Source organism: Colius striatus, chromosome 19, assembly GCF_028858725.1.
Source record: "Colius striatus isolate bColStr4 chromosome 19, bColStr4.1.hap1, whole genome shotgun sequence".
Taxonomy (NCBI): Eukaryota; Metazoa; Chordata; class Aves; order Coliiformes; family Coliidae; genus Colius; species Colius striatus.
Genome location: NC_084777.1, coordinates 7,493,795 through 7,518,264, shown reverse-complemented (window position 1 = coordinate 7,518,264; position 24,470 = coordinate 7,493,795). Strand labels below are relative to the sequence as shown.

The following is a 24,470-nucleotide window of genomic DNA, read 5'->3' as shown; positions in this document are numbered from 1 at the left end:
TACCCTTTCCTGTAGGGAATATCCTTCAGATGGAAAGACATGATCTAGGCTGCATATAGAGAAGAGAACAAGGAGGAAAGTCATGACTTGTAGAGAAGCAACAGGACGGATGGACATGGTCACCAGCCTCACTACCAAGCAAGAATATATACAGTAGCTATATGCAGGGCCTCTTCTCTCTCAGTACAGGATTCAGATGGTAACCAGGCCTGAAATTACTAGCAAAGAGTATAAGGTAAGAGGTGAAAGGCTAAAAACATTTAGGCTGCAGAGTATAGCTGCAGTAAAATCCCAGCCATCCATAATCAGAGACATTTGTGCTTTGTTCAAGATTAAAAAAAAAAAAAAAGGTCCCAAAAAGCCTGTGACATTTCATAATTAGAGTAAAATTGAAGAAATTTTCTCTAGGAAAAAGGTGACCCATTTCCTCAGACTACATCCCTCTTCAGCAAAAAATAAAAACCCTGAACACAGGCTGTGAGAAAGCCTTCAACATTCCTTGGTTGCTCCAAAAAAAAACCCACCTCATTTCAACAAAAATCAGTTTTGATGTATTTAATTTTCATCCCTAGTCATGCCATTTCAAACTCAGACATGTTTTGATGGAGGAAATAAAAAGACTACAATAAAATAAAAATTCACAAACTCTTGAAGAAAGGCAATCTTTTTGCATGCTGCAAAGTGGCCTGCAATAAAAAAAGACAATCATGTTTTTTTGTGCAACATTTGATAAAGGAAAAGCTTCATTTTTGTCCTGTCCTATCCAGTGAACAGGGAGTACAGAATGCAAATGCTTTTGTTTTCTGGGATCTGTTTGTGAAGCTTTGAAACACTTGGTTATTCAGGCACATGCTTAGCAATTTCCCAATCATGAGTCATGTTTCCTTTAGCTGTTATTTGTGACTTTGATATATGGATCTCAAAGCACTTTTAAACAAATGTGTCACTGTAGACAGAGAAGCTAAAGCAACAGGAGATTACATCTTTTCCAAAGCAGACATCTAGCAAACATCACAGCCCTGAACAAAATTAGGTTTAGAGAGAGGCCAAAGTACTTCACCAGCAAGGACTAAAGTAAGTGTTGGGGTTACAGCCAAATTTACTAGCCCAGGCAGTTGCCCATTTTGCCTGTGACAAGAAATATTCCTGCCTGAGTCCCTGCTGCCTGCTCAGGGCTCCATTCAGCAGGGTGCATGGCTTCCTATATCATAATAAGGATAATGGTGGTGATGCCAATGTGCAAACACAATCCCACAACAGCCACAGAGAACAGAAAAAGGGCCAGAACTACACACCTGTTAAAAATCACCACTGCACATAGATTCTCAAACCCTAGTCTATTGGGGAGGACACAAGAGCCACATACAGTGAAAAAACATGCAGTGAAGAGCTCTGAAGCCACGCCACCAGGAGAGCAATGGACCTGATCTATAGCAAAAGTGAGAAGGGCCAAATGCACACCACTGGAATTTGTCTTCTACAAGGTAATAGGACCCCAAAGATTATTAAATCAATCTAATGAAATGCAAACCACTTCCTTTGGGAAGGTTTGGTTGATTGTGAACTCTATTGTGTTCAGATTAGTAAAGATTAGAGAGAAGGCTGAAGACCTAAGATCCCTAGTGATACTCATCTGTACCACCTCAGTTTGTGCCTGTATGAATTCCTGCCATTTTAAGAGTATACCACAGCCAGGAAACAGTTTCAGTGCAAAAAGAACAACCAGAGTGTTTCCTTACCCGTCTGAGCCTCAAGTACACATGAAATAGCTGAGAGAGGTTGTTAACACTCATGCTGTGGGCATAAAAACCACAGCAAGGTGGAGGGAGTTCAGAGAAAGGGCAATATATGCAAACAACTGCCATGCAACATGCACAGAGCCACATAAGGACTTGTCCATATGAGTTGCTCAATTCAGCTGCAAAGCAAGATCCACTCAGATGTTGAGGGCCAGATGGGAAATCCAGGTCTCAGAGAAGGTAAGAACAAAACCTCCTTGACTTCAGCGCAGGCAGCATCCAGTCTCATGTGTAAAAGCAGTATCAAAGCCCAGCAGTTCTCTAGGCTGCAAGCAAAGCTACTGTCTTGCATCAAAATTTGGGGTTTATAACAGGGATGAAGCTGAGTCCTGATACCAAGAAAAAGGCAAAAACATCTCCCTGAATAGAAGCCTCCATAGTGTAGGGCAGGGTAAAGCCAGCTGCAAAGATTTATAGCCTGACCACTCAAGGTCTGTTTAGAGAAAGGGCTCAGCTGTGTGGGGGTTTGGGGGATTGTTTTTAGAGGGTAGTGTCTGTTTGTTTATTTGTTTTTTTAAATTTAGCAGGGAGTGAAATAGAGGATGAAGAGGGTTATGTCTCAGATTTTCATTTTGGCTTGGCTGGTATTTGGTTTCCACTTTTATCATGGCTCAGAAATCCTTTGCTGAGTCTGGGTGGGAGATTCTACAGGGCTGGTTCTCCATCCCCCTCACCTGTGCTGCTTTCTTTTGTAATAGGCTTATTTTGCTTGTGTTAAATTGAAATCATGGTGTTTGTGAAGTAGAGGTACTAGAACTTAGTCTGGGAGGATTAGATATTGCAGAAAAGGAGAAGACCTCCCCTCATGACTATTTCAGGGGGTGAGGACTGGGCAAAATAAAAACACCAGCTCCTATACCAGCTAAAACTGTCTATCTGAGCCTCTGCTCAGGATTAATGAACTGGACCCCAGAATTTTGGAGCACATACATATGTACATATTTATCTACTGAACAAAACAACAATATCTGCAATGCTTTTTATTTTCCTTCTGGGTTTTGAGATTTAAAGACTCATATTCTCTAGCTTCTCCTTGCAATCCTAAAAGACAGCCTATTCTTATATTTTAAATGGAAGTTGTGAGTTGTGCAATTCCATGACTCAAGCCTGGGGTACTTAAAGCAGACAGGGGAAAAAAAAAGTTGGAATGAGTCTCCCAGCAAATACTGGAGAAATAAAGAATAAAGCAAGTATCTGTGCAGGCTGGTAGAGATGGTCCCAATGTTACCTGGTATCAACTAGAAACCTCACAAGTCACAGAATCACAGAATCTCAAGGGCTGGAAGGGACCTTGAAAGCTCATCCAGTGCAACCCCCCCTGCCAGAGCAGCACCACCTATAGCAGGTGACACAGGATCTCGTCCAGGTGCCTAAGCTTAGTCCCAGTGCCTAAGCCAGTGTTGGGAAGAAAGAAGACAGGTGAAATTTGCCTCTTTGCCATGGGCTGGGTAGTTATCCTTGGATACAGCCCTACCCTGTCCTAAACTAGGGTAAACTGCCAGATTAGCTGAGCTGCTGCTCAGGCCAGCAGGATGCTTTTTAGCACTCCCCTCCATGCTCGGGCACTTGGCTTTCTTCCTTCTGCTCTTTGGTGGAATTGCTTCCCCTCTTCATGCTTCCCAGACAGTCTCTCTTTTTCTCCTCTCTCCCCTGCCTGTTGCATTGTGCTGAGCAGTACAGATTTAAGGTCCTACAGACCATATTCTTGTGTCAAGATGTAGAGCCTGATGTAAACCTGAACTTGTTTAGAGCAAGGGCTGTCGCAAGCCTGATGGGGGGAGAGAGAGGCATCCTAAAACTACCTACAGTGGGATGAATCAATTATACGGCCCTGTGCAAGAGCATCACCCAGAGGCCACCACAATAAGTGCATGTTTATCTCAGACACTGTCTCTGCAGCAGATCTGTTTGTCCCTGCTCCTCGCACTGCTGCTTGCAAAACCCAAGAAGCAGCCACTCTGTACCAAGGTGTTTTTCTGCAGCTCTACCCTGCTCCTGTTTTCACTTACTCCAGACAGAAGATGCATTGGGTATTCCCACTTCCCTGAGCCTCATCCCACTGCCTGCCCATCTCTCCTTGTCCCACTCACCTCCCTGTTTGGAAGGGCAGGTGGTGGCTGTATTTAAAGCCTCAATCTTCCTGGGCTCTGAACCGTTACAAACAGCACACTCATCAGCAGGGCCGACTTGCACTGACTGATTGTTTTCTGATTCTGTTTGGCATTTTATCCTGGCTGCATAGAAAACTTATTATAAAATCATGTTTGTGTTCCATAGATTATATCTGTGGCTCGCTGTGGAGGGAGTACAAAGCACGACAGACAGAGTCGAAGGGGCACAGCTGATGAAAGCCCCTGCCAAGGTGACAGGGGCCACACTGCAGTGCAGCCACAGTGTTTGCAGAGATGAAAATAAGAGCCCCTCGATCAGCCCCAGGTTGTCCTGGGGGTAGTTTAGCTGTTGCAATTCTCCTGACCAGATCTGTGCTACATGCCACAGATAAATGTTCAAAACACATATTAGTTTTATATTAGGTGAATGAAACTGTCCCTGCTGCTATTAAAAATATGTTAAGTCTTTCCTCCAGATAGCCCCAGGCTAGAGCCTGCCATCGAGTTGCAGTTATCAAGTCCAATAGCCTGTGGTAGAACTAGAGAGAAATATTATTTAGGTTTTGAGCTGTTACTTGGGTTCTGGGAGCAGCCAAGGCCTGGGAGGTGCAGTCTCCAAAGAAACCACCTGTACTGTCCCAGAGGCTTAGGACTGTAATTCCTCAAATGGCAAAATACTGTGCCTGGCAGTTAAAGATGGGAAGTTGTGACCCTGGAAGGTCCTTTTTAGTCCTAGAGGAGGCTGAGGGGAGACAAGATCCCTCTCTATAACTACCTAAAAGGAGGTTGTGGCAAGGTGGGGCTTGGTCTCTTCTCTCAAGTAATGAGTGATAAGACAAGAGGAAATGGCCTCAATTTGCACCAGTGGAGCTTTAGATTGGAGGTGAAGAAGAGCTTTTTCCTCGAGGGTGTTTTCAGTCCCAGGGAGCTGGGGGAGTCTCCAGACCTGAAGGGATCCCAAAGCCAAGGAGCTGAGGTGCTGAGGGCTGTGGGTTAGTGGTGGGCTGGGCAGGGTGAGGGGAGGGCTGGGACTTGATGATCTTAAAAGTCTCTTCCAATCAAAACAATTCTGTTCCTTGGGTTGTGATAGCAGAAGCTAAAGGCTCTCTGTCCTTCCACCATCTTCCACGTGAGCCGAAAACAGTGTCCTGCAAGATCAGCTAAGCATGGCAGCAGCAGAGACACTCTGTTGTGTATGCCACAAAACTAAAGGAACTCTTTTCTAACCATGCTTTTTTCATCTTCCTCTTAGCTACATTTGCTGAATGCCTCCCAGCAATGCACAGAGCAGTATGACTAGGACTGTACAGGAGGCATTGAACCTTCCTTCCCCAGGCCTCTCCTGGGGAGAGCTAAACATGTGGACTAGCATTTTGTCAACTACGTGGAACAGACATTCCCAAAACAGAAAAGATGTCCAGAGGAAAAGGTCAAGTAGGAAAACAGAGTAAGTATCACCTCTGGAGAAAAAAAATATACAAGGTTTGTTGGTGAAATGGAAGAATGTTGCAGCCTCTCTTTCTCCAGAGTAGTTTCTGGTCTCTAAAACATGCATTTCAGGAGGGGGCTCATCTTTTTCACCCATCCCTGAACACAAGACAAATCTGCTGGATTCTCCTGCCCATTTCCACTGCTCATTTAAGAGCAAGTCATCCTACCTCAGTTACACGTGGTGGGTGCTTGTGCTGGTGATACAAGAGGCTTCACATCAGTGGAGATGGCCATCTGGAACAACATATCTCTCTCCATCTCATCAACTCTTTGTTCCATTTCAGTCTCATCTGAAATTGTATCTTTCCCTCCTCCCTTGCCTGTAACTCCCCTATTTTCTCACTCTTACTCTCTCTGCTGCTATTTGTGATTTATTCTCTGGAGCTGTCCTATTTAATCCTGCAAAATGATTGTGGATGATGTTGTAGGAAGCAAAGAGATTTCTGTCATGTACTCATCACAATGGAGCTGACTAAACACCTCCCAGCATTGTGGGAAATCTCATACCAGGGCCCTGGATTCTTTGCTGCCCAATGCAGTCAGGAGCACAGCATGAAATGGCCACAATGCCTTGCAGAAATTGTCACAGAGGTGTGTATGGTGACTTCTGGGTAAAGCATGCAGACTTCAGGATCAGACTGGGAGCTCCTCTCCTAACAATGAGCTTGAGTCATCACCTTACTGTAAAAGGTCTGAATGCCTTTTCCTGGAGGAGCAGTTTGGGATGTTACACATGCCATCATACAGTCTCCATCCAGGATGGGGCATGCTCACGAGAGGCCTTAGGTCCTACAGTCTCACCGTTTGTGGAAGCCCTGGGATCCGCAGGAGTCAGCTCACAATGAGTCTGTGAGGCTTCTTCCTACACCGGGATTTTTCTCACACGAATGCCATGCTGCAGCTGGTTCTGGGGAGGCCTCTGCCCACACACTAAATAAACTCTGGTGCGGTGCACTGCGCTGCTTCTCTATGGAAACCGTACCCTGCCTTTCTCTCCATAGGATTTTTTCTCATTTCAGGCTCCATAATAAATTAACAAGAAGATGTTTTCTTTACACCAACCATAGGAGAGACTCTTTTCTGTACTCGATTAATCTTTAGTGATCTATATTAAATATTTATCTGAAGAAACGAGGCCTGTATTGTAGCAACATTCTCTATTATGAGACTTTATCATATCAAAAGATAGTTTCCTGGCTCTGACTCCTTCATATAAACCCAGCCAGAATTTCTGATGGAAGGGCACCCTTTTTTTTCTCCTCTCTCTCTCCCAGTGACCTTTTCCCTCCATAACAAGCTGCTGATATGTTAGAATTTACTGGGTTATAAACATTTTTTATCGAGTAGGAGGAAGCTGGGTGATTTGGCACCAGCTTCCCTAATAAAACCCAGGGGAGAGGCTGTGATGTTTGACACCAATAAAGGGATGGAAGAAACTGCAGCCCTTTGGGATGCTGGTCACGAATGACAAGGGGAGTCAGTGAGTGTCAGGCACACAGCCTCACTCTGCTGAGGCACTTTTGGAAGGAGGCCAGCTTGGCTGGCACTGGAGATGGAGCTGGGAGGGACCTGGTAAAGGGCTCCTCTGTTCTTTCCCAGCATTACCGAAACTGTGTGATCTATCACATGGAGCAATGAACTCAGATTCCTAAATCATCTTCTCCTGCAACTGGGAGGTGGAGAGACATTGAACAGTTGAGATATCTAAGGAGAGATGTGGAGGTTGGTGGTGGCTTCAGACTCTGGTCCTACAGAACATGTGGAAGTCAGATCACAGTTCAATCTTGAATAAGCAGTTGAATTTTCCTACCTGAGACAAGCCTGGCATTGCTTGGATAAACAGAATTGTAACTATTTTTATTGGGGTAGTGTCAAAAAGAAACCCAGATGCAGGACTCTGCTTGTGGTGTCAGGTGCTGAACAACAATGCAGCTAAAAAGATGGTCCAAGTTCACCAAGAGCTCACAACCTAATATGTCTCTACCTCTCAAGGGAGCAGTGATTTAAACTGGTCAATAACTAACTCATTCCACAAAAGCCTGGATAAATCATCTGATGACTAGATATACACATATTATAAATGTTTAGTCCTGGTAATATATGACTGAGCTGTTATTTTGACAAATAGCTAGTGAATAATATATTTGATGAACTGCATAATATTTTACTAATGATTAATTTATTCATTTGAAACAAACAAACAAAACTCAGCTTTTTCCTCAGCTATCATAAGGAACTGTAAGTAATGGTTGCAAAGGGCTTTGAGATCCTTGGATGAGCTGTGTCAGTTATTCCTCCTTTCAGTATTGTGTATTTCTAGTGTTTTATTACCAGGGATAAATTCTTCATGGCTTATGTTGTGGATTGGCCTCATTTAAGATTGTGACAGTTCCTGTTCAAAAGCTCCTGATTTGTAATGCCCACTAAAATCTGCAGGAATTTGGCACTTAGGCAGTTAAGCACCCACACAAAGTGCTTAAATAGCTTTTTTAAGTCTAGGACTTATCTGAGACATCGTCTGCTTCTTCTGACTTGAGCCAGAAGTGTTGTGGTTGGGGATAGTTCCAGTAGGGCTGGTTACTACACGATGGTGGTCTATAAAACGTAGTTGAAGATTGCCCTGGCTGTAATTCTCCCTCTCCCTCACTCTTAATCCCATTCAGAAATATAATTTCTGTGAGTTCACAGAGAAGATAAAGGACCAAAGAGCAAGAGCACTTCCTCTGAGCTTTTCTGCAAAGGCAGACTGATTGATTACAGATTGGACGCTGCTCCAACTTCCTTTGCTCAGTGAAAAATTGAGAGCTCTTAAAAATTGAATAAAATATGCCGTTCTAAGAAGGATTTCCACTGGCATGAGCACAATAGGAGGTAGTAGTGAGTTGCTCAATATTTCTGTGTGCACTGGCTAATCCTTTACCACTCAGTCCCTTTGCACTCTCTCTGTGGCACCTGATGATAACTCATCTGTAATTGGTAAGGGCTTCAGTTTTGTGTCTCCAGACAAAGCTTAAATCGCTCACGTTTGGGAGAGCTCTGACTTCAGTTGCAGCTGGAGCTGTCCAGGAGATTATTCCTTTTTGTAGCTACTTGCAGGGCTGCAGAATTTGGCTTTGTTCCATGCTGGAAGAATCTGGAACAGCTTGCAATGTTTTCACTAGACTAAATTTTGTCAAAATACCTCACTTCGTAGATCTCTCTCTTTCACCATGGGCACTACTGACCAGAGAGACCAGGGCTTCAAAAACATGTTGAATCCAATTAATCAGCCTGAAACACTATAATACTAACAAAAGACAGCATCTTGACAAAACCTTACTTTGAAGAAAATATTTTTCTTCCTGATTACACCTCAAATGCAAACATTTTACCATCTTGTCATTTGCCTTTCTCTACCCTTGAAGAATTTAACCCGACCTTCTTGCCTTTTGGAGCACCTTTCCCTCCCCAGCGTTACAAACACTTGCAAGACACTGTTAGAGAGCTGAGGTAATTATTCCAGCTAGCAGACAGCAGCTATGCATATAAAGTCTTTACCTCTAGATGCTCACCCACAATCGTACAGGAGACAGTCTCCCATGGAGGTGATATGTGGGGAGATAAAGTACCAACTTTTAAAAAAGACACAATGCAAATATTTCATTTCTCAGGAGTGAAAACAATAAACTTATTATGACTCTTCTGCAGAAGAAAAATAATTCCAAATACAGTTGGCAATTATGCTGTAAGCTTATTATATGGTAGAATTCAGCCTCTTCCACACTCTTAGTTCCTCCTTTGTTATATACCAGAAGAGCTTGTAAGACTTTTTCTGTCTCCTGTTATGGAGCCATTTCACAGGAAAAGTATTCTCATGTTTCTTTTAATCCACCATAGGCAAGATGCTCAGCCAACTCCCAATCTGCATGCACCTCAAACATCAATGCTCTTCTCTGCAGAGAGGCATGTATGAGTCTCTATGAACAGCCACAAGCGTGATATGCTCTGCTAACTCCCTAACTCTTCAGTATGCATGGCTCCTAAACTGAATGTGGACAGCCTGAGTAAACATTTATGTCCCCGTCTTTATGTGTGTGTAAGTATTCCAGGAATAAAGTGCCTCTGGGTAGTGCAGAGAAATTCGGAACAAGTTGTTTCAACATCCAAAGGCTTTTGTCTCCTTTAAGATCAATTAATCTGAGATTATCAGATGATTACAAAAACTTCAGTCCTGGCATTGCTAATTATTCACCTGTGTCTGTTGGGTGTGCAATCTTCTGCTAGGATGGAAGGCTCTAGAATGTGTTTGGGTTTGCAGTGCAACTGCTCTGTGGCTTGCTTTCCCTGCTTATGCATGCTGACAAGATTTACTATTATGAATTGCCCCACAAAACTACCTTCAAACTCAAATTTAATAACCTAAGTATTATGAAGATCAATATTATGGCTATTCTCATTCATATGATTAGCACTAATACAATTTGGGGAAATATTTATGCTTCAGTAGTGACTAGAGACCTGGATTAAGAGGAGATCCTCAGCATCTATGCAGAAGAAAAGACACTGTTCTTTCCAGCTGTGTACTGAAGTGCAATGTTCAATCTCTGAGTCTCCACGGGTTTGGATATTTTATGTAAGTTATCTAATAAGATAACAAACCAGCCTTACAATCCCTACAGCCATATTGCTAACTGTTTGAAAATCATGAGTCAGGCTCCGAAAAAGAATTAAGAGATTGGTTTTAAAATTCATGAGACTTTTAAAATCTGATAAACTTCAGCCTTTTTTTCCCTTCTTCTTCTTCGTTTTTGCCTTCTGCTTTCTGAGTATGTAGGAGTCATATTATCAAGTTTTCCTCTGTAATTATGAGGGCCGTAAACTTACTTGAAAAATTAAGTTGAGACTCTTACATAATCACAGGACTCTGAAAGTGTGGGTTTTGAAGAGACATTAAATAGTCTCAAGATACAGTTCACCACGTGACTCGGCAACACTCGCCTGCTGAATCGGTACGGCACAGATTCCAAATATCAAACGCTCCCAAGAAACAGTCAGAAGTCTTTTACAGGTGGGAGAGAGGAATTTGAGACTTCCACAGTCTGTGAATGAATGGGGGGGGGAGGGGGGGTAAGTGGAAGGAAAACAGAAGAAAGACAAAATGCAAGGAGAACATATCCATCTGGTGGAGGCTGTTCATTTAGCTTTAACCAGAGATGAAGCTAACAATGTTCTTTTCTCACTCCTGTCTCTCCTGCTTGTTCTCAACCATGCAACATGCAGCTCTCCCTGTGTACCAAGCTCTTCTATTAGCCTTACCCAGGCTGTGTGCCTGCACTCTCCAGAGAGAGCCCCAAACATTTGGAGGGGAGTAAAAAGTAATGTTCTTTCTGCATTTTTGCTCAAGAGCTGGAAGCTCACACTGAAATATTTAATGCTGAATACACAATAGGCAGGTTTTACTTTGCTGAGAGGGAAAGAATCAGCATGAAAGAAAGAGGAGGAAAAGCAAAATGAAGTTGGGCAGGGACTCGGAGGTGACAAAAACACCTTTGCCATCTGAACATAAGGCTGCTTCTTCCACCTCCAGGGTAGCTGTGGGGAGGCAGAGTCCTTCACCAGTCAGTGTTTGCATCCTCATCCATGCTGAGTCCCCTGAGCTTGCTGTGAAGGTCAGCTTCTGAAGTCAGTTCCTAAACCTAGCTCATGCTTCAACAGACCTACCCATCACTACCAGTCCATGAAACTTTGGTTTGTAGCTTGCAAAGGGGCACTTTTATTGCAGAAACAACAAGATCTCTAGCCGCATCAGCACTGTCATGATGCTTGCAAGAGCTATCTTTAAGTCAGTCAGAGCGCAGAGACAGGTCCCAGCTATAAGTTACAGAGGAATGGCTCTTCCACCCTTTTTTCCATGATACTTATTCATGGGAATGAGAGCTTGCTGCAGTAACAGGCATATCTGAGCCTTTAGATCCTAGTGCACTAGTTCTTATTCAAGGAACCTTATTCATCCCTGGGAGATAGACAGGATTCAGAGACTTCTCCTTATCTGGTGCCTGAAATGTCTAGTTTCTCCTTGCCCTTGCTGCAACTGATGGCAGGTGAAAGCACAGCATGGGTTTTCCAGCTAACAAGTGTTGAAGGGTAGCATGCCATATGGGCATAACAAAAGACTCCCTTCAGTTTGGGCCAAGAAACTCCCAGGAGGCAAAACATTTCATGCCATAAACCCAGAGTAAAGCTTTTCCATGTTGCTGTTGGAAAAGTGCTGCACACTATGGGCACAATTCATCCCTCGGGAACACACAGCAGTCAGTTGGCTCTTGCCACCTCTAGATGATGGCTGTTCACAAGTAGAGACTGTGTTAGTGTAAAATTTGGCCCTGCAAGCCTTCATGAGAGCTATGTGCAGTAAAAGAGGACATGTCAGTGCAGTTCTGCCATAGCACAGCTTAATGGGAACTCTCTCTTCCCCAAGTAAGCTCTTTCATTGCAAGCAGAAGCACAAGCAGGCCTGACCTGACTGGGAATTTGATGTAATGGCTTCCTCTCCTGGCTGCTCACCCCTCTGCTGGGAGCTGTCTGTGCATTAAAGCAGATGTTGGTTACACTCAGGTCATGTTTCCAAGCTTTCTTTTCCAGTCACAAGGGCTACAGACTCTTCCCTCCCTCCTCGCACTCTTTTCTTAATTAAAGCTTAAATTCTGATGTTGTCACATGACTGTAGGAGCAGAGCCCCAGGCAGGCATTTAGTGCTCTGTGTTGTCAGCAGGACTTTGATTTAGAAGCATAGCAGATACTTTAGAGAATGCCATCCCTCTGCTCTGCCCCAGCCTGGCCCCACTCGCAGTTGATGGTGTCTTTCAGGGCTGGTGTGGGAACAGGTCAGGTGCTTTCTCATGCTGCAGAATACAGGGACAGAGAGGATCTCCATCCTGCTGGAACAGAGCAGTTTGAGAACCAGGCAGCTGTGAGGAATCTGGCAGGGATAGAGGAGGAGAATGCCCCCAGCCCAGAGAGCTAGGTGGATGTAAATACTACTGCAACCTGTAGTTCCCATTCCTACTGCTCTCCTTCCCTCCCTCTCAGTATTTCTCACCTGATGGAATGACTCTGCTGAAGGGAACCTCATTGCAGTTTCCTGTAAACCCTTCTTGGTCACCGTGTCAGCAGTGGGAGGCTGCAAAGTGCTGTGAATGTGAAATTGAGTGTCATCACCCAAGACACAGAGCTCCCAGGCTCAGTCACCAGCAAGCAGCATCCCTAAAGGCACAGACCTGGCAGCCTAAATGCTGCCTTTACCCCATTCCCTGGGAGCAGAGCAGGTACCAGTCACACAAGGCTCTCTGTAGGGGAAGCGGAGGTTACACCAAGCCATATGTGCTGTGTCAGCTCGTTTGCCAGGCTGTGGGTGCTGCAGCACACAGAAGAACCCCTGGCTCTGCACAGGCATAGTTGATTACACAGAGCCTGGAGAGATCTGGCACAAAGGGCTGAGCCAAACCCTTATCCCTCCCTGCTGCAGGCAAAGACGATTCCTGGGTTTCTTTTCAGATGTGTCCTTGGGTTCTGTACCTGTCCTTAGCAGTTTAACACAGGAAATCAGCCTGGATGGCTCCGACTGCCCCAGTGGGATCTTGTTCCATTTACAGAGGCTGGTGGGTGGCAATCAGTAAAAAAGAAAGGGGGAAAAAATACTTTCTGGAACCCAAGGGAAACATTAGAGGGATCCAGAAATAGAAAACCCCTTGTAATAGGTACAGTCATGCTATCTCCCAGTGCTACTGGTGCCAGAACAAAATTATTCCATGCATCTAACAGGATGACTTTTTTTTTTCCCTTAATGTAACAGCTTCTCTGCTGAAATAAGCATCTGCCTGATTTAAAAGCAGAATTAATAATCTGCTCACAAAAAAAAAAGGGAAAAAAAAGAGTGCAGATTTCTCCTTGGCTTGTTAGCCTTTAAAATATGCTCCCAAGCCACTGGACCATAGTCTGCTCGTCTGAAGGAACCTGAGATGAACATGCAGAGTCACTGCTGTTGCAACATGCTGAGGAGCAGCCTTGAGTGGCTGCTAGGCAAAGCCTTCTCCTTTCCATCCAGGGAGAAAAACATCCCCCTACCAAGCAGTATCTCAGAAGGGACCATGCAGACAGCTCACTCCCAGCCCAGAAGGTTGCAAGTCTATTTGGAAAGGTTCAGTTGACTAAAAAATCTGTGCTGCTTCTGGGATTCATTAGGAGCACAGTTAAAATATTTCAATCTGGATTCAGAAAGGGAATTTTTATGCTTAAGCATGCAACTCTGCAGAACTATGCTAACACTCAGCCAATCCACCTAAGAGCTTACCCAGGTCAGCAGGCAGGGCAACCAGTTAGTGATATGCCTTTCTAGGCACACAGCTCATGTGCATGTGTTTCTCCAGAGGAACTGGCACGTCCTACCCCAAGCAGCCTACCAGGATATGAGAGGATCAACTGCCACATTGAGATGAGGGTTTTTACTGCCTCAGAGCTTGGCCAGATGTTCTGCTCCTATCTCTTAGTAGCTCTGAGCATATCAAAAGCTGGTTCCATTTATCCTTCCATTTGCCCTCTCTTCTCAAGAATATCAAAGAGAAGGAGAGGTGTGTCCTGTCAAGTCCTACAGCTGCCAGTGATGTTTGCAAGCCCTCACCATCTGAATCCAAACACAGCAAAAGCAGCTGCTCCTCCAGCCCCAGTGAGGGCCAAGCTTCTCATCTGCTCAGCCCAACACCCCCACAACTAAGCACTGTAACAGCTCAGCCCAAGCCATTCCCTGCCATCCCCCACTCCTGCCTTTATTCTGCTTATGCAAATATATTAAAAGCTTCCCATAGGTAGGGAGATGCATTATGCAGGAAATGTAACAACACTGGTCCCTGCACTGAATGAAGAATGAAGGTTGTGGCCAAAGAAGAGGCTACTTGGTGGAATTGGCTGCTTTATGCCCATCACTGAATGGCTCGTGTTTGCCAAGCTGCTGTGTTCCAGCTGGTGAGAGAGGAATGTAAATTGTGCCTCTCTTGTAAAGTTGCATAAACTTGTAGTAATGTCAGTTTTAGATTAACATTTACATTGAAGAGAACACTAGAAGGCTTCATTGTTTACATGCACTATGGAAATAGATTTAAATTTGGGGTTTGCACACATTTATTTACAAGGCATTTACTGATTACAACCCAACTTACATCACTCCTTCACATGCATAATGTAAACCAGGGAGACTTCTGATTTTTTTTGTCATGCAATACTCTACAGATTTCCATTGCTCATTCTTCACAGAGGCAAGAGCCTCCTTTCATCTCAGCTCCCTCTGTCCTTCAATTGTTGCGTTGCCTCTCCTAAAAAAAAACCCAAAAGCCTTGCCTCTGACTGGAAAACATAAAAGTTGATGTCCCCTTTAAGCAGATAATGTAAAAACCTAATAGGAAAACCTTGTCAGCAGAACTTCAGCATGACTTAAAAAGCCAAAGCAAAGATTAAAAAGCCTAACTGTGCCTAGCAATTTGCAGCAGTGCAAAGCATCACCTTAATGCTGTGTGAGAAGAACCTTCACGGTGCTTTTTTGGATGCTTCAGGCATTCCAACAACTGGAACAGGACTGAAAACTTGCCAGGAGATTTGTGTGAAAGAACTATGACTGCACCCGTGCTGTAGCTTGTCTCAGTCAGTAGCACCCTGGCTGCAGCATCCAGCTTCATTCTGAACAAGTGTGATCCTTCCCACAGCAAAGCTGCAAACCTACTGCTTGTCTTGGCTGTGCCTTCCTCGCCCAGCAGTGCTACAGGAATTACAATTTTCTTTTTCTTTATCCTAAGATGCTAAAAGCTGAACCCAGGAGAGGCCAAATCTGAACCCAAGGGAAGCCAAAGCTGTACCCCAGGGAATTTTAAGATTTCAAAGTCACAGAGTGAACCTTAAGGACAGACAGCCTTTCTTTATATCTCTTTTTTTTCTCCTGCCCTATTGCAAGGACATAAAAACTACTTGGAAATTCAACATAAATTGAATGGACAAGTTGAGGAGCAAACAGCTAAACAAAATAGACTCAAAATCAAAACGCTTCCCTTCTGACATTTTGTAAGTGGCATGGGTTGGCTTTGTGTTTTGAGATGAACTCTCACACCTTAAAAATTGACAAAAGAGAAACATTTTCACTGGATTACTGAAATGAAAACAAACAGTAAAGCTTAAACCTTTCACCGAGCCTAAAACGTTTTGATTTTTTCCTTTTACTGAAAAGATGAACAAACATCCATTCCAGATCAGCCCATTTTTAATGTTATTTTTGTTCTGTACAACCAGTGAACCACAAAATCAATTATTTGTACAGCTCTAGTGACCAGTAGATTGAATTCAATGCAATAGAGAGAGAGTCAAAAGAGTCAATGAGGAGCAGAGAGATGGGAGAAGAAGAATGGACTGAAAAAATGGTGCAAGCAGCTCCAACGGATCTTGTCTCTGCCAAAATTTAGTGTGCATTTTCACAACCACTTTCATACAGCTTTAATCCAAATTGCTGCTGAAAACAGCAGTCTCACCAGTCCACTTACTCTGCTTCTTGCCTCCATCCACACAGTCCTGTCCCTTTACTATCACCTGACACATAATGAAGGAGACTGGAAAGGTGATTTTGATGAATATTTACCTTATTTCCTTTTTACCTGTTTCTTTTTCTCTTCCCAGATTAGTTTTCTGACAGATCAGTTCCTCAGTTTGAGGAACTCATTTTGAGGCCTTAAACCTGCTTGGAAGGTCTGGTCAGGAAAAGTAAAGCTTCTGTAATAGAAGCTGCTAAAAGAGTCACAGAAACCTCACATTCAGTACTCAGACTGCCTGAGTTCAGTGCCTGCATGTAGGAGTTACATTCTGCTTTTGCTGAGAAATAATAAAAGCTCATAATGTTCCCAGCCAGCCAGGCAGGACAAGCAGCTTTATAAACCCTGGTGCTGTGTATGCAGGTCCTGAGGCAGTGGGCAAAGCTGGATATGCTACAACAAATTCTCCAGCCAATAAATTGACGAATTTTCCTTGAAGTCAACAGCTTCACATATTTATGCCACAGAGAATCTGGCTCATTATTTTAATTTGTGATGCCATAAAACTTTGAAAGTTTTGTGAGACAGTTTTGTGACACCAGATTTTTTATCCTCCCTTTTTTTTTCCAGTTTTTTCTTCCTTCAAGGGAAAATTTGAACAGCAAATGCATTTCTAAGTCAATTGTGGCCTATGCTATGTGCACAGCAAGGACCCTCACTTCATGACAATCCTCCTCCTCACTGAGGGAATGACACATTTAGAGAGCACAGAGCTGCTCAGATTTGTGGGTTTTGTAGGACTAAATAAAAATCTCTAGTGTGGCTGAATGCATTCAGCAGTACAAATCCCTTTATGAGCACCCAGTTTAGTGTCCACTCTGAATTAGAGAAACAAGGAAATCAAAGAAGTGTTGGTTAGATGGGACCCTGGGGATCCCTAATCCAACCTCTCACTTGAAACAGGACTATCACCAGTTCTTGGGCCCATCAGCTGTGGCTTTATCCAGCTAAGCTTTGAAAATCACCAAGGATGGAGATATTCCTCACCTCTTCATTGACCTGTCCCAGACCTGCATCACCCTCCCTATGAAAAAAATTATTGAGAGAAGAGAAAATCAGCTCTTTTTTTCCCCAGGCATCATTCCAACCAATTTATAGCTAGCTTGTGCAGCCAGTTACTCACAACCTTTCCTGTCTCAGATGCTGTATTTTCTTTTTATATATCCAGGGACCTTACTGTAATGAGTGTGTGTAAGCAATCAGTTTTGTCCTGTCACTCTGCAGGCAGAGGGATGGGTCAGGACTAGCTGGTTTGCTGTCACATTCCCCACTAAGTTTTGAACTTGTTCATGCATTTTAACCAGACTTGGCAGAGGTCTCAGAAGTATTCTGTATTTGCAGGTTTCATGAAATTAGGCAGCCTCTAAATGGTCCCTGTGCAGGAGAAGTTGCAAGGCGAGCAGATCTCCCTTTTATACCCCAGGGTTTCCTTGCTCTCTTACACAGAGAACTAGATTTCCCTCTCCGTGCTGTCATTTCAGAAAATGGAATCAAACTCCCACATGTGGAAAATCCACATTTCTTCTTGCACAAGCACATTCCCCTTCCAGCCCCATGTGATCATTCATTTTATATTGCTGTCGTCCCTTACGTCCAAACGTCTTGCAGTATTTAATTAAGTCTGCCCAGCAACACAGAGCAGACAAATGCTGTCATCTCCCATTCTTGAGGGGTGGGGAGGGAACTGAGGCATGGATAAGTGATCATACCCACAGCCACACCATGAGCCTGGGGTAAAAATACAGGTACTGCTTGTATTATTTCTTTCCAAGGCAGTGTGCCCTATCTCAGCCTTGCTGTAGGAAAGCTGGCAGGAGCAGCAGCCTGCCAATCCATCTGGACAGATCAGTTCCCTGTTTCCCTCTTTGCCTCCCCTGGCTCACCTCCCACATTGAACAACAAAGTCTCATTTCTGGTTTGTTTGGTTTTTCTTTTTCTAGAAAAAGCTTGTTTTTCTAGAACTTGCTTAAACTGAGCAGCATCATTAGCTAATATCTCCCTGTCAGTGCTTCTGCCTGGCTATTTGCATAGTTCATGCAAGTGCTCAATCTACTGTTTCTTTTGTTTTGCCTTATAGCTAAATAATCAGTTTCTGGGAGAAGAAAAAAGGACAACACAATATACTTCAAAGAAGTGGACCGAAGCTGTTAAGTACTGTTGCAGTAATGGGAATGTTTTCTGGCCTGAGCACTGCCCTAGTCACAAAGCCAAGCTGAGCTTCATCTGTTTTTCAGCCCTCGTGCAGTACCTAGTACCCAAAGCTCTCATGACTAGGAACAACAAGAAGGATAGTGATAATGAATATTCAGACATCCCACAAACCACTCTCAGCATCTGCCATCCTATCTGTATTAGCATCAGAGTGCACAGATAATGATCAAAGCAGCATTTTTCCTGCCAGAGGCCCCCCTAAACCAGCCTTATTAGTAGGAATCAATGCTAATTAATGTGCTTCCTTAATGCAATTGTATCTACCCCTACTGTCCATGATTTAGTATAAAACATCCCCCCCTTTTCCCACCTTCCTCCTAATATCACATGCAAGATGCAAACTTCAACTCAGGGTACCAGGAAAATCAGTGGTCCAAGTTTTGTAAGAAGAAGACTCAAAATCTGCTATAAGGCAAAACACAAAAGGAGGGAATGAGCCTTTGGAGACTGTAACCGTGCCTTGCCTTCCTGTGCTAAGATGGGAGATCTGGATCCAGGCTTCCTATGAAAAGATATCAGCAGCTATGCTGTTCTATGCTGTTCTTTGTTAACTAAAGCAGACTCCTCACTTGCTGACGACAGACTTTGGACTTCAGCCGTGGTGGAAGGAGGAGTGTCATGTGTTTAGGTTTGGTGTTGCTTCCCTCTTAACATCACTTGCAAAAATGAGAAAATGCTGCATTTTGCCTTATGCTGCTGTATGGCATTGACAGTGGCTTTATCTCTGTGGGTTTTCAATGTAAATGACACGGTCCTAATGCACTGTGTCGGTGCTCCCACACAGCAAGACACTGGGGAAATCACCAGTGTTTCAATTAGGGATGGGTGAGGTCCTCTCGCCTCATTTCACATCCACTCCAAACCCTTGATCTCTGTGACTGTTTTGAGGTCTGCTGCTCTTGGCTTTAGGAGAAGAGCAGTGGTCAGGTCAAACCACATTCAACAAAATCACAATTGCCCAAAGGAACTGTCTGACCAAAGGACAAAGAACAAGCCAGACATCCAAAATAACTATAGGAGAAAAGGAACATTGAAAGAGAAGATTCCCATGCTCCAAATCAGCTGCTTTTTCTAAGGAAAGGAGTGATATCCTTAATGTAGAATATGTGCCTCCCTTGGGCTAGTCTAGTGCAAAGAGCAATTGAGAGACATCATTTGGGAGGAAAGAGGCTTCTATTTGGAATTAAACAGTTGACAAAATCCCAACAGCTTTACAGATTCTAGAAGTCAATTTAAGGAGCCCACAAAATGAGATTTCACCCCTGTGGGTTTCAGTAAAATGATATGTTCTGGAGGGTGTGTGTGCTCAGAGTCCAGCTCTTAACTGTTAGAGCTGGCTGTGGCTCTAGTAATTCACCATAGCTCGACTATTTTGCCACTCGTTAAAAAATGCATGGGCCCAGTATTTCAGTTTCCAGTTCTGCCAACAGAGCCAGATACTAAAAACAAACAACCCTCCAACATCTAGCCAGCCTCCTATCTAATGGCTCCATCTACTCTGCTGAAGCACATAAGGTTTTCCCCTCCTCTTCATTTGACCACAGCTGGGGCAAAAGTCAGCCCCCTAGAGAGTGTTTCTAAAGCACTCAACTCCCAGCAGCTCAAACCATGACACACATGGCTGGATTTCCCCAAGCCTTCAGCTCCCACTTTCACCTTAGTGCATGGTATTTGGCCATGAGACGCATCCCTAGGGGCCTCTGAAGTCTTCTGACATCTCTCTGAACTCTTACCTAAGTACTTCCACTGGACTGTGTCTCACCTCCAGCTTCTTTTGTGAATGATTTCCCCAGCACTGTGACCAGCTACAAGACTCTTCTCAGACACCTCCCCACAGCCATGAGCTTTCCATGCATGCAGAATGCTGCTGCTCATTTTCTCCACTGTTGAAAGGTGTTCTCCTCGTGTCAGAAGTGTCTTTCTTAAGTGCTTTGGCAATATCCAGTAGAAACATGTATAAAGTTTATCCTGAACTGAGCTAAACCTTCAAATTCTTATTAATTTACTACAAACTAAAGGGGAATTTATTCTTTACCCCATAGCAGATAAAGCTAGAAATCCCAGGCTTCACAACTAAGCAAAATATTAGCTCCTTTATAAAGGTGGGGAAAGTCAAGTCATTGGTGCAGGCTGCCTGCTCTGGGTGTGAATTCCCTGTCACAGAAAGCTTTGCAGCAGAAGTTGCTCACAAACCTCTGTCAGATGTGACACAGGTATGGCTGAGTCTGCCTTGGGGGAGAGGCATGGATTAAATGACCTCTCAAGGTCCTTCCAGACCCATTTCTCCATGATTCTCAGAGACAGGATCCCAGGCTTGATGGATCTCTGGCCTGACCTACAGTGACAGTTCTTAGACGTGTCTGAACACATACATCGCATGCATTTCTCTCCCACTACAGCCCCTGTAGACTGCTGCAATGGCATTCAGGGCTGAATAGCTCTTTAGCAAAGGGCAGAGCCACTGCCAGGGGCATAGTATGGGGCAGAGATTTGCTAGCTTGATCAGAGTGTAAGTTGTCAGGCAGGGCAGGAGGAGAGCTGGAGATATCCACAAGCAGGAAAAAAAAGTCTTTTTGAAAAACAGCATATTTTCTTTCCTCCTCTGTGCAAGCAAAGACACTGAGATATCCTTTAGTGGAAGCGTGGCAACATAATTTCTAGTTTTTAGGGCTGTCCTCCCCCTGAGCTGTTTTGAATGAAGAAGACAAGCGAGGACAACATTTTCAACCCATGCTAACCTACCCTTGCTCTGCAGACTGGTGTGAGGAGAAGGGGATGCTGCACTCCCTGGAGGCCATGGGACAGGCACAACTCATTTTTCTTCCCAAGACATAGATGATGTCTCTCACATCGCTGTTACTCTGCAAGTGCTTTTGGCTTTCTGCCCGTGAGAGAATGCTGCCTGCACACATGTAATTTCCCTGCTCCCCCATCCCTCAGTCGTGTGTGTGTATCTGTGTGCATGTTGCCAGGAGGCTATTCACTTGTACTTTCCTACCTACTAGTTTGCATAGTTGTGTTTGCAAGTGTCTTTCTGAAATACAACAGGACTATATAATTATGTAAATGTGCACATGTCTGAGAGAGTTTTGTAGTCTCTTTGGGTTTTAGCACAAATCCTCCTGACACTTGCTGACTTATTCTCCTTCACTCCAAAGTGTTTGCTGCTCTAATAGGGGGCTCATATGAGCACCCAAGCTTTTCATGTTAATATGAAAACAAAGTGTGTTTCTGGATATATCACAGCTGGCAAGAAAAGCTTGAAGTAGGAAATAACAAAGGCTTCAAAACCAAGAAGGCAATGGAAAAATCCAAATGCTGCCTATTCTCTATAGTTCTTTAATTGAGAGACCTTTAAACCAGGATCACAGTTCTGAGGGCAAGTCCAACTCATACACAGGTAATCTGCAGAGGTCTGTGATAGGCAGCACATAACTAAGGCTTATGCCCAGCAGTGTGAGAACTGCTGTGTCTCAACATCTGTATGTCTGTTCTTGCCTATGTGAATTGTCACTGGCAGTTCACATGTGTGTGCTTGGTACAGAGGCTTGGTCTGCCCATAGATACGTTGACTTCATAAACATACTTGTGAACCTGCCTATGGACTTATCTGTCCCCACAAATGAAGTGCACCGAAGCCCTCAGTCCATTTTTATCTCAATCTATGTTGTGCTCATTACCATGGTACTGCAAGGCCTTCATCTCACTATCAGAGCATTATCTCTAAATCCTTGAAGCATTTTGCACTGGCACCTGAGGACCATAGAGAACCAAAGAAATGTTTCCAGGTGGATCCGGGACAATGATGTGTCTCCCATTGATTACAAACCTTGTGCCCATGGGAACAGGCTGAGTTCCCACTACCTAACAACTTATCCAAGCTACAGGTGCTGTAGGAAATCAACATACCTGTATATTTTATATCTGGTTGTAAATCCTTGACGATGTCTTTCCACAAAGGATAAGTAGCTCCGTGAGTGGTGGAAAGGCCCTCTGTCTGAAATAAGCCAATCAAATTCCTTGGAGACATGTTGGTTGGTAGCAGCTGGGTCCTGGTGGGAGGGCTGTACTAGTATATGGTCCCATATAAACAGGAGGTAGAGGAACTCAACAAGCCTCCAGTTCATGCTTTTCTGTCTGCCTTTTTCCTCTCATTCTTGCTCCATTCTGTGGAGTCCTGTTGAAAAAGAGAGGGAAGGGGAGGAAGGAAAGAGAGAGAAGTGGAGGGGAGGAGAGGGAGGAAGGAGAGAAAGAGAAAGTTTAAAAATGGGAATTGCTTTGATCCTTTGACAATCATCTCTCAGGTGAAAATAGACATGAAGAAAACCCAAGTTTTAAAGGACTTCAGTCTGCCTGTGTTACAGCTTAGAGTATTTGGCAGTGTTTTATTCATGTACCTAAGTGCTGCCTTTAACCTCCTGAGCATATATCACCTTTGAAATAACCAGGTCCTGACCTGAGACATCCTCACCCCATCTTTTCCATCATTTCCCTCGTGAAGTTCTCCACAGTGCTGCAAAGGCGAGCGAAGGCTGAGCGCAGAAGGTGGCCGCACCCCAGGCTACAATTACCCCTTTATTGTCCCTTTAATGCTGTGCCAGAGAAACGTGTCTTCTGCTTTCATGTCTCTCTGATGATCTGTAATCCATACTCTGTGCAACCTGAGCAATCTATAAAGACCCAGCTCTTACTTTAAAGTGTTGCCAAAAAAAGAAATAAAACAAAAATAATTACCCAGGCTTCAGTGACGAGTACATGTGGACACACAGACACACAGCTCTGAAATCCTGCCAGACTTTGAAAGATAAAAGTCACCTCAACCTCTTTTCCTGCCTGGGTGTTTGGGAGGTGTGTGTCTGGTGGAGGAGGGGGACAGGTTCTGTTGCTATTTCGATTATGGTAGGACCTTGAGGCTCTTCCCAACATCAAGGCTCTGCAGGGTGACATACTGAACATGCATATTTGTTGTGGGAGATTTACTAGGGGGCTTAAGGGGATGCTTCCCACCACCTGGTGCAGGGTACACTGTCGCTCACGTGATGGGGAAGTGGCTGCACCCCCTCATCAAACGATGGCTGCGGACAGCCCTGCCACCGGCCAGCTCCTCTCCCCAGTGTGTTTAATGCCTAAACAGACAAGACATATGATGAGTGGGAAGGGAAACAGAGGGGTGAAATGCATTGTTAAAGGTTACTCAGCAAGCCACAGATACAGCTGGAAGAGAGCCCTCGCCTCCTGACTCCCATTTCCAGTGTTTCAGCCGTTAGATCATCCGCCTCCACAGTCGTGCTGCTGGCACAGTGCCCCTCTCAGAGAGAAGCTGTGTGCTCCCTTGGTGGAAGGTGAGTGGTTTGCTCAGCTGGCACCCTGTACTTGGCTTGGACCTCCTCCCCTTCTGCTTCCCAACCACAACATGGCCACAAGAGCATCTCAGCACTTTCAGTTGTGCTCCTCTTATTGCTGCTGCTGCTGCTCCAAAAAAGTCCTCTCCATACACAGGATATATTCCTCCTTCTGCCTACCTCCTGTCCATCTGGCTGCCTTGCTGAGGTTTGTGGATGATATGCCAACAGTATGGGCATGTCTGGGCAGACAGAAATCTTGAAGATACATCACTGCACTCTGGGAGCACAAACCTAGCCAAAAGTTGTCCTCGGGACAAGCAATACCCACCTATTTCTGCAGAATGTAGTGCAGAGAGACCATAGCTGCTCTTTAAAGGCTGCTGAGATCTACATAGTGAGATTTAGTGTCAGGTTTATTTGCACATCTCCATAAACCCTTCTGGTTTTGAGTCTGAGCCCACCATAAGCAGTCCAAAATGTTCAGTTTAACAGAGACAAAAGGTTTTACTAATTGTGTAGGAGAAGTCAGACCAAAGTGCCATCCACTACTGCAGCACTCTGTGTGCCTGTGAACAGCACAGTATAGACCAGAGGACATCAGCATTTATAGTCAGTGTGGCTGTCTCCTCTGCTCCAAGGAGCTTTCACGAGGAGCATGGCAAAGCTGCAGCCCATGGCAGCCAGTGTGCACATCTACTGCGTGGGGGGACTGAACCCAGGAGTGTGGTGGGGAGCACAAGTGCCAAGTGTGTGTGTGCGTGCCGGAGCGCGTGGGAGCCTGCACGTGTGCACAGCATGTGTTTGTGGAGCTGCAGTGAGCTCAGCAGCACTTGACAAAACGGAGTTGTGTGAGTCTGGTTAAAACTGACAGTCAGCTGTTGCATTACATGGAGAAGTGAAAAAAAAATATGA

The 24,470-nt window shown here is 44.4% G+C and overlaps 1 protein-coding gene across 1 annotated transcript in view; it reads right to left on the bottom strand.

Moving 5' to 3' along the window:
- BRINP1 (BMP/retinoic acid inducible neural specific 1) overlaps positions 1-22,340 on the bottom strand; it is a 57,209-nt gene extending 34,869 nt beyond the window's left edge. The window contains exon 1 of the mRNA XM_062011727.1: positions 22,123-22,340. Coding sequence (XP_061867711.1) covers positions 22,123-22,340 — 218 coding nt within the window. The remainder of the gene's footprint in view (positions 1-22,122) is intronic.
- Between the last annotated feature and the right edge of the window lie 2,130 nt (positions 22,341-24,470).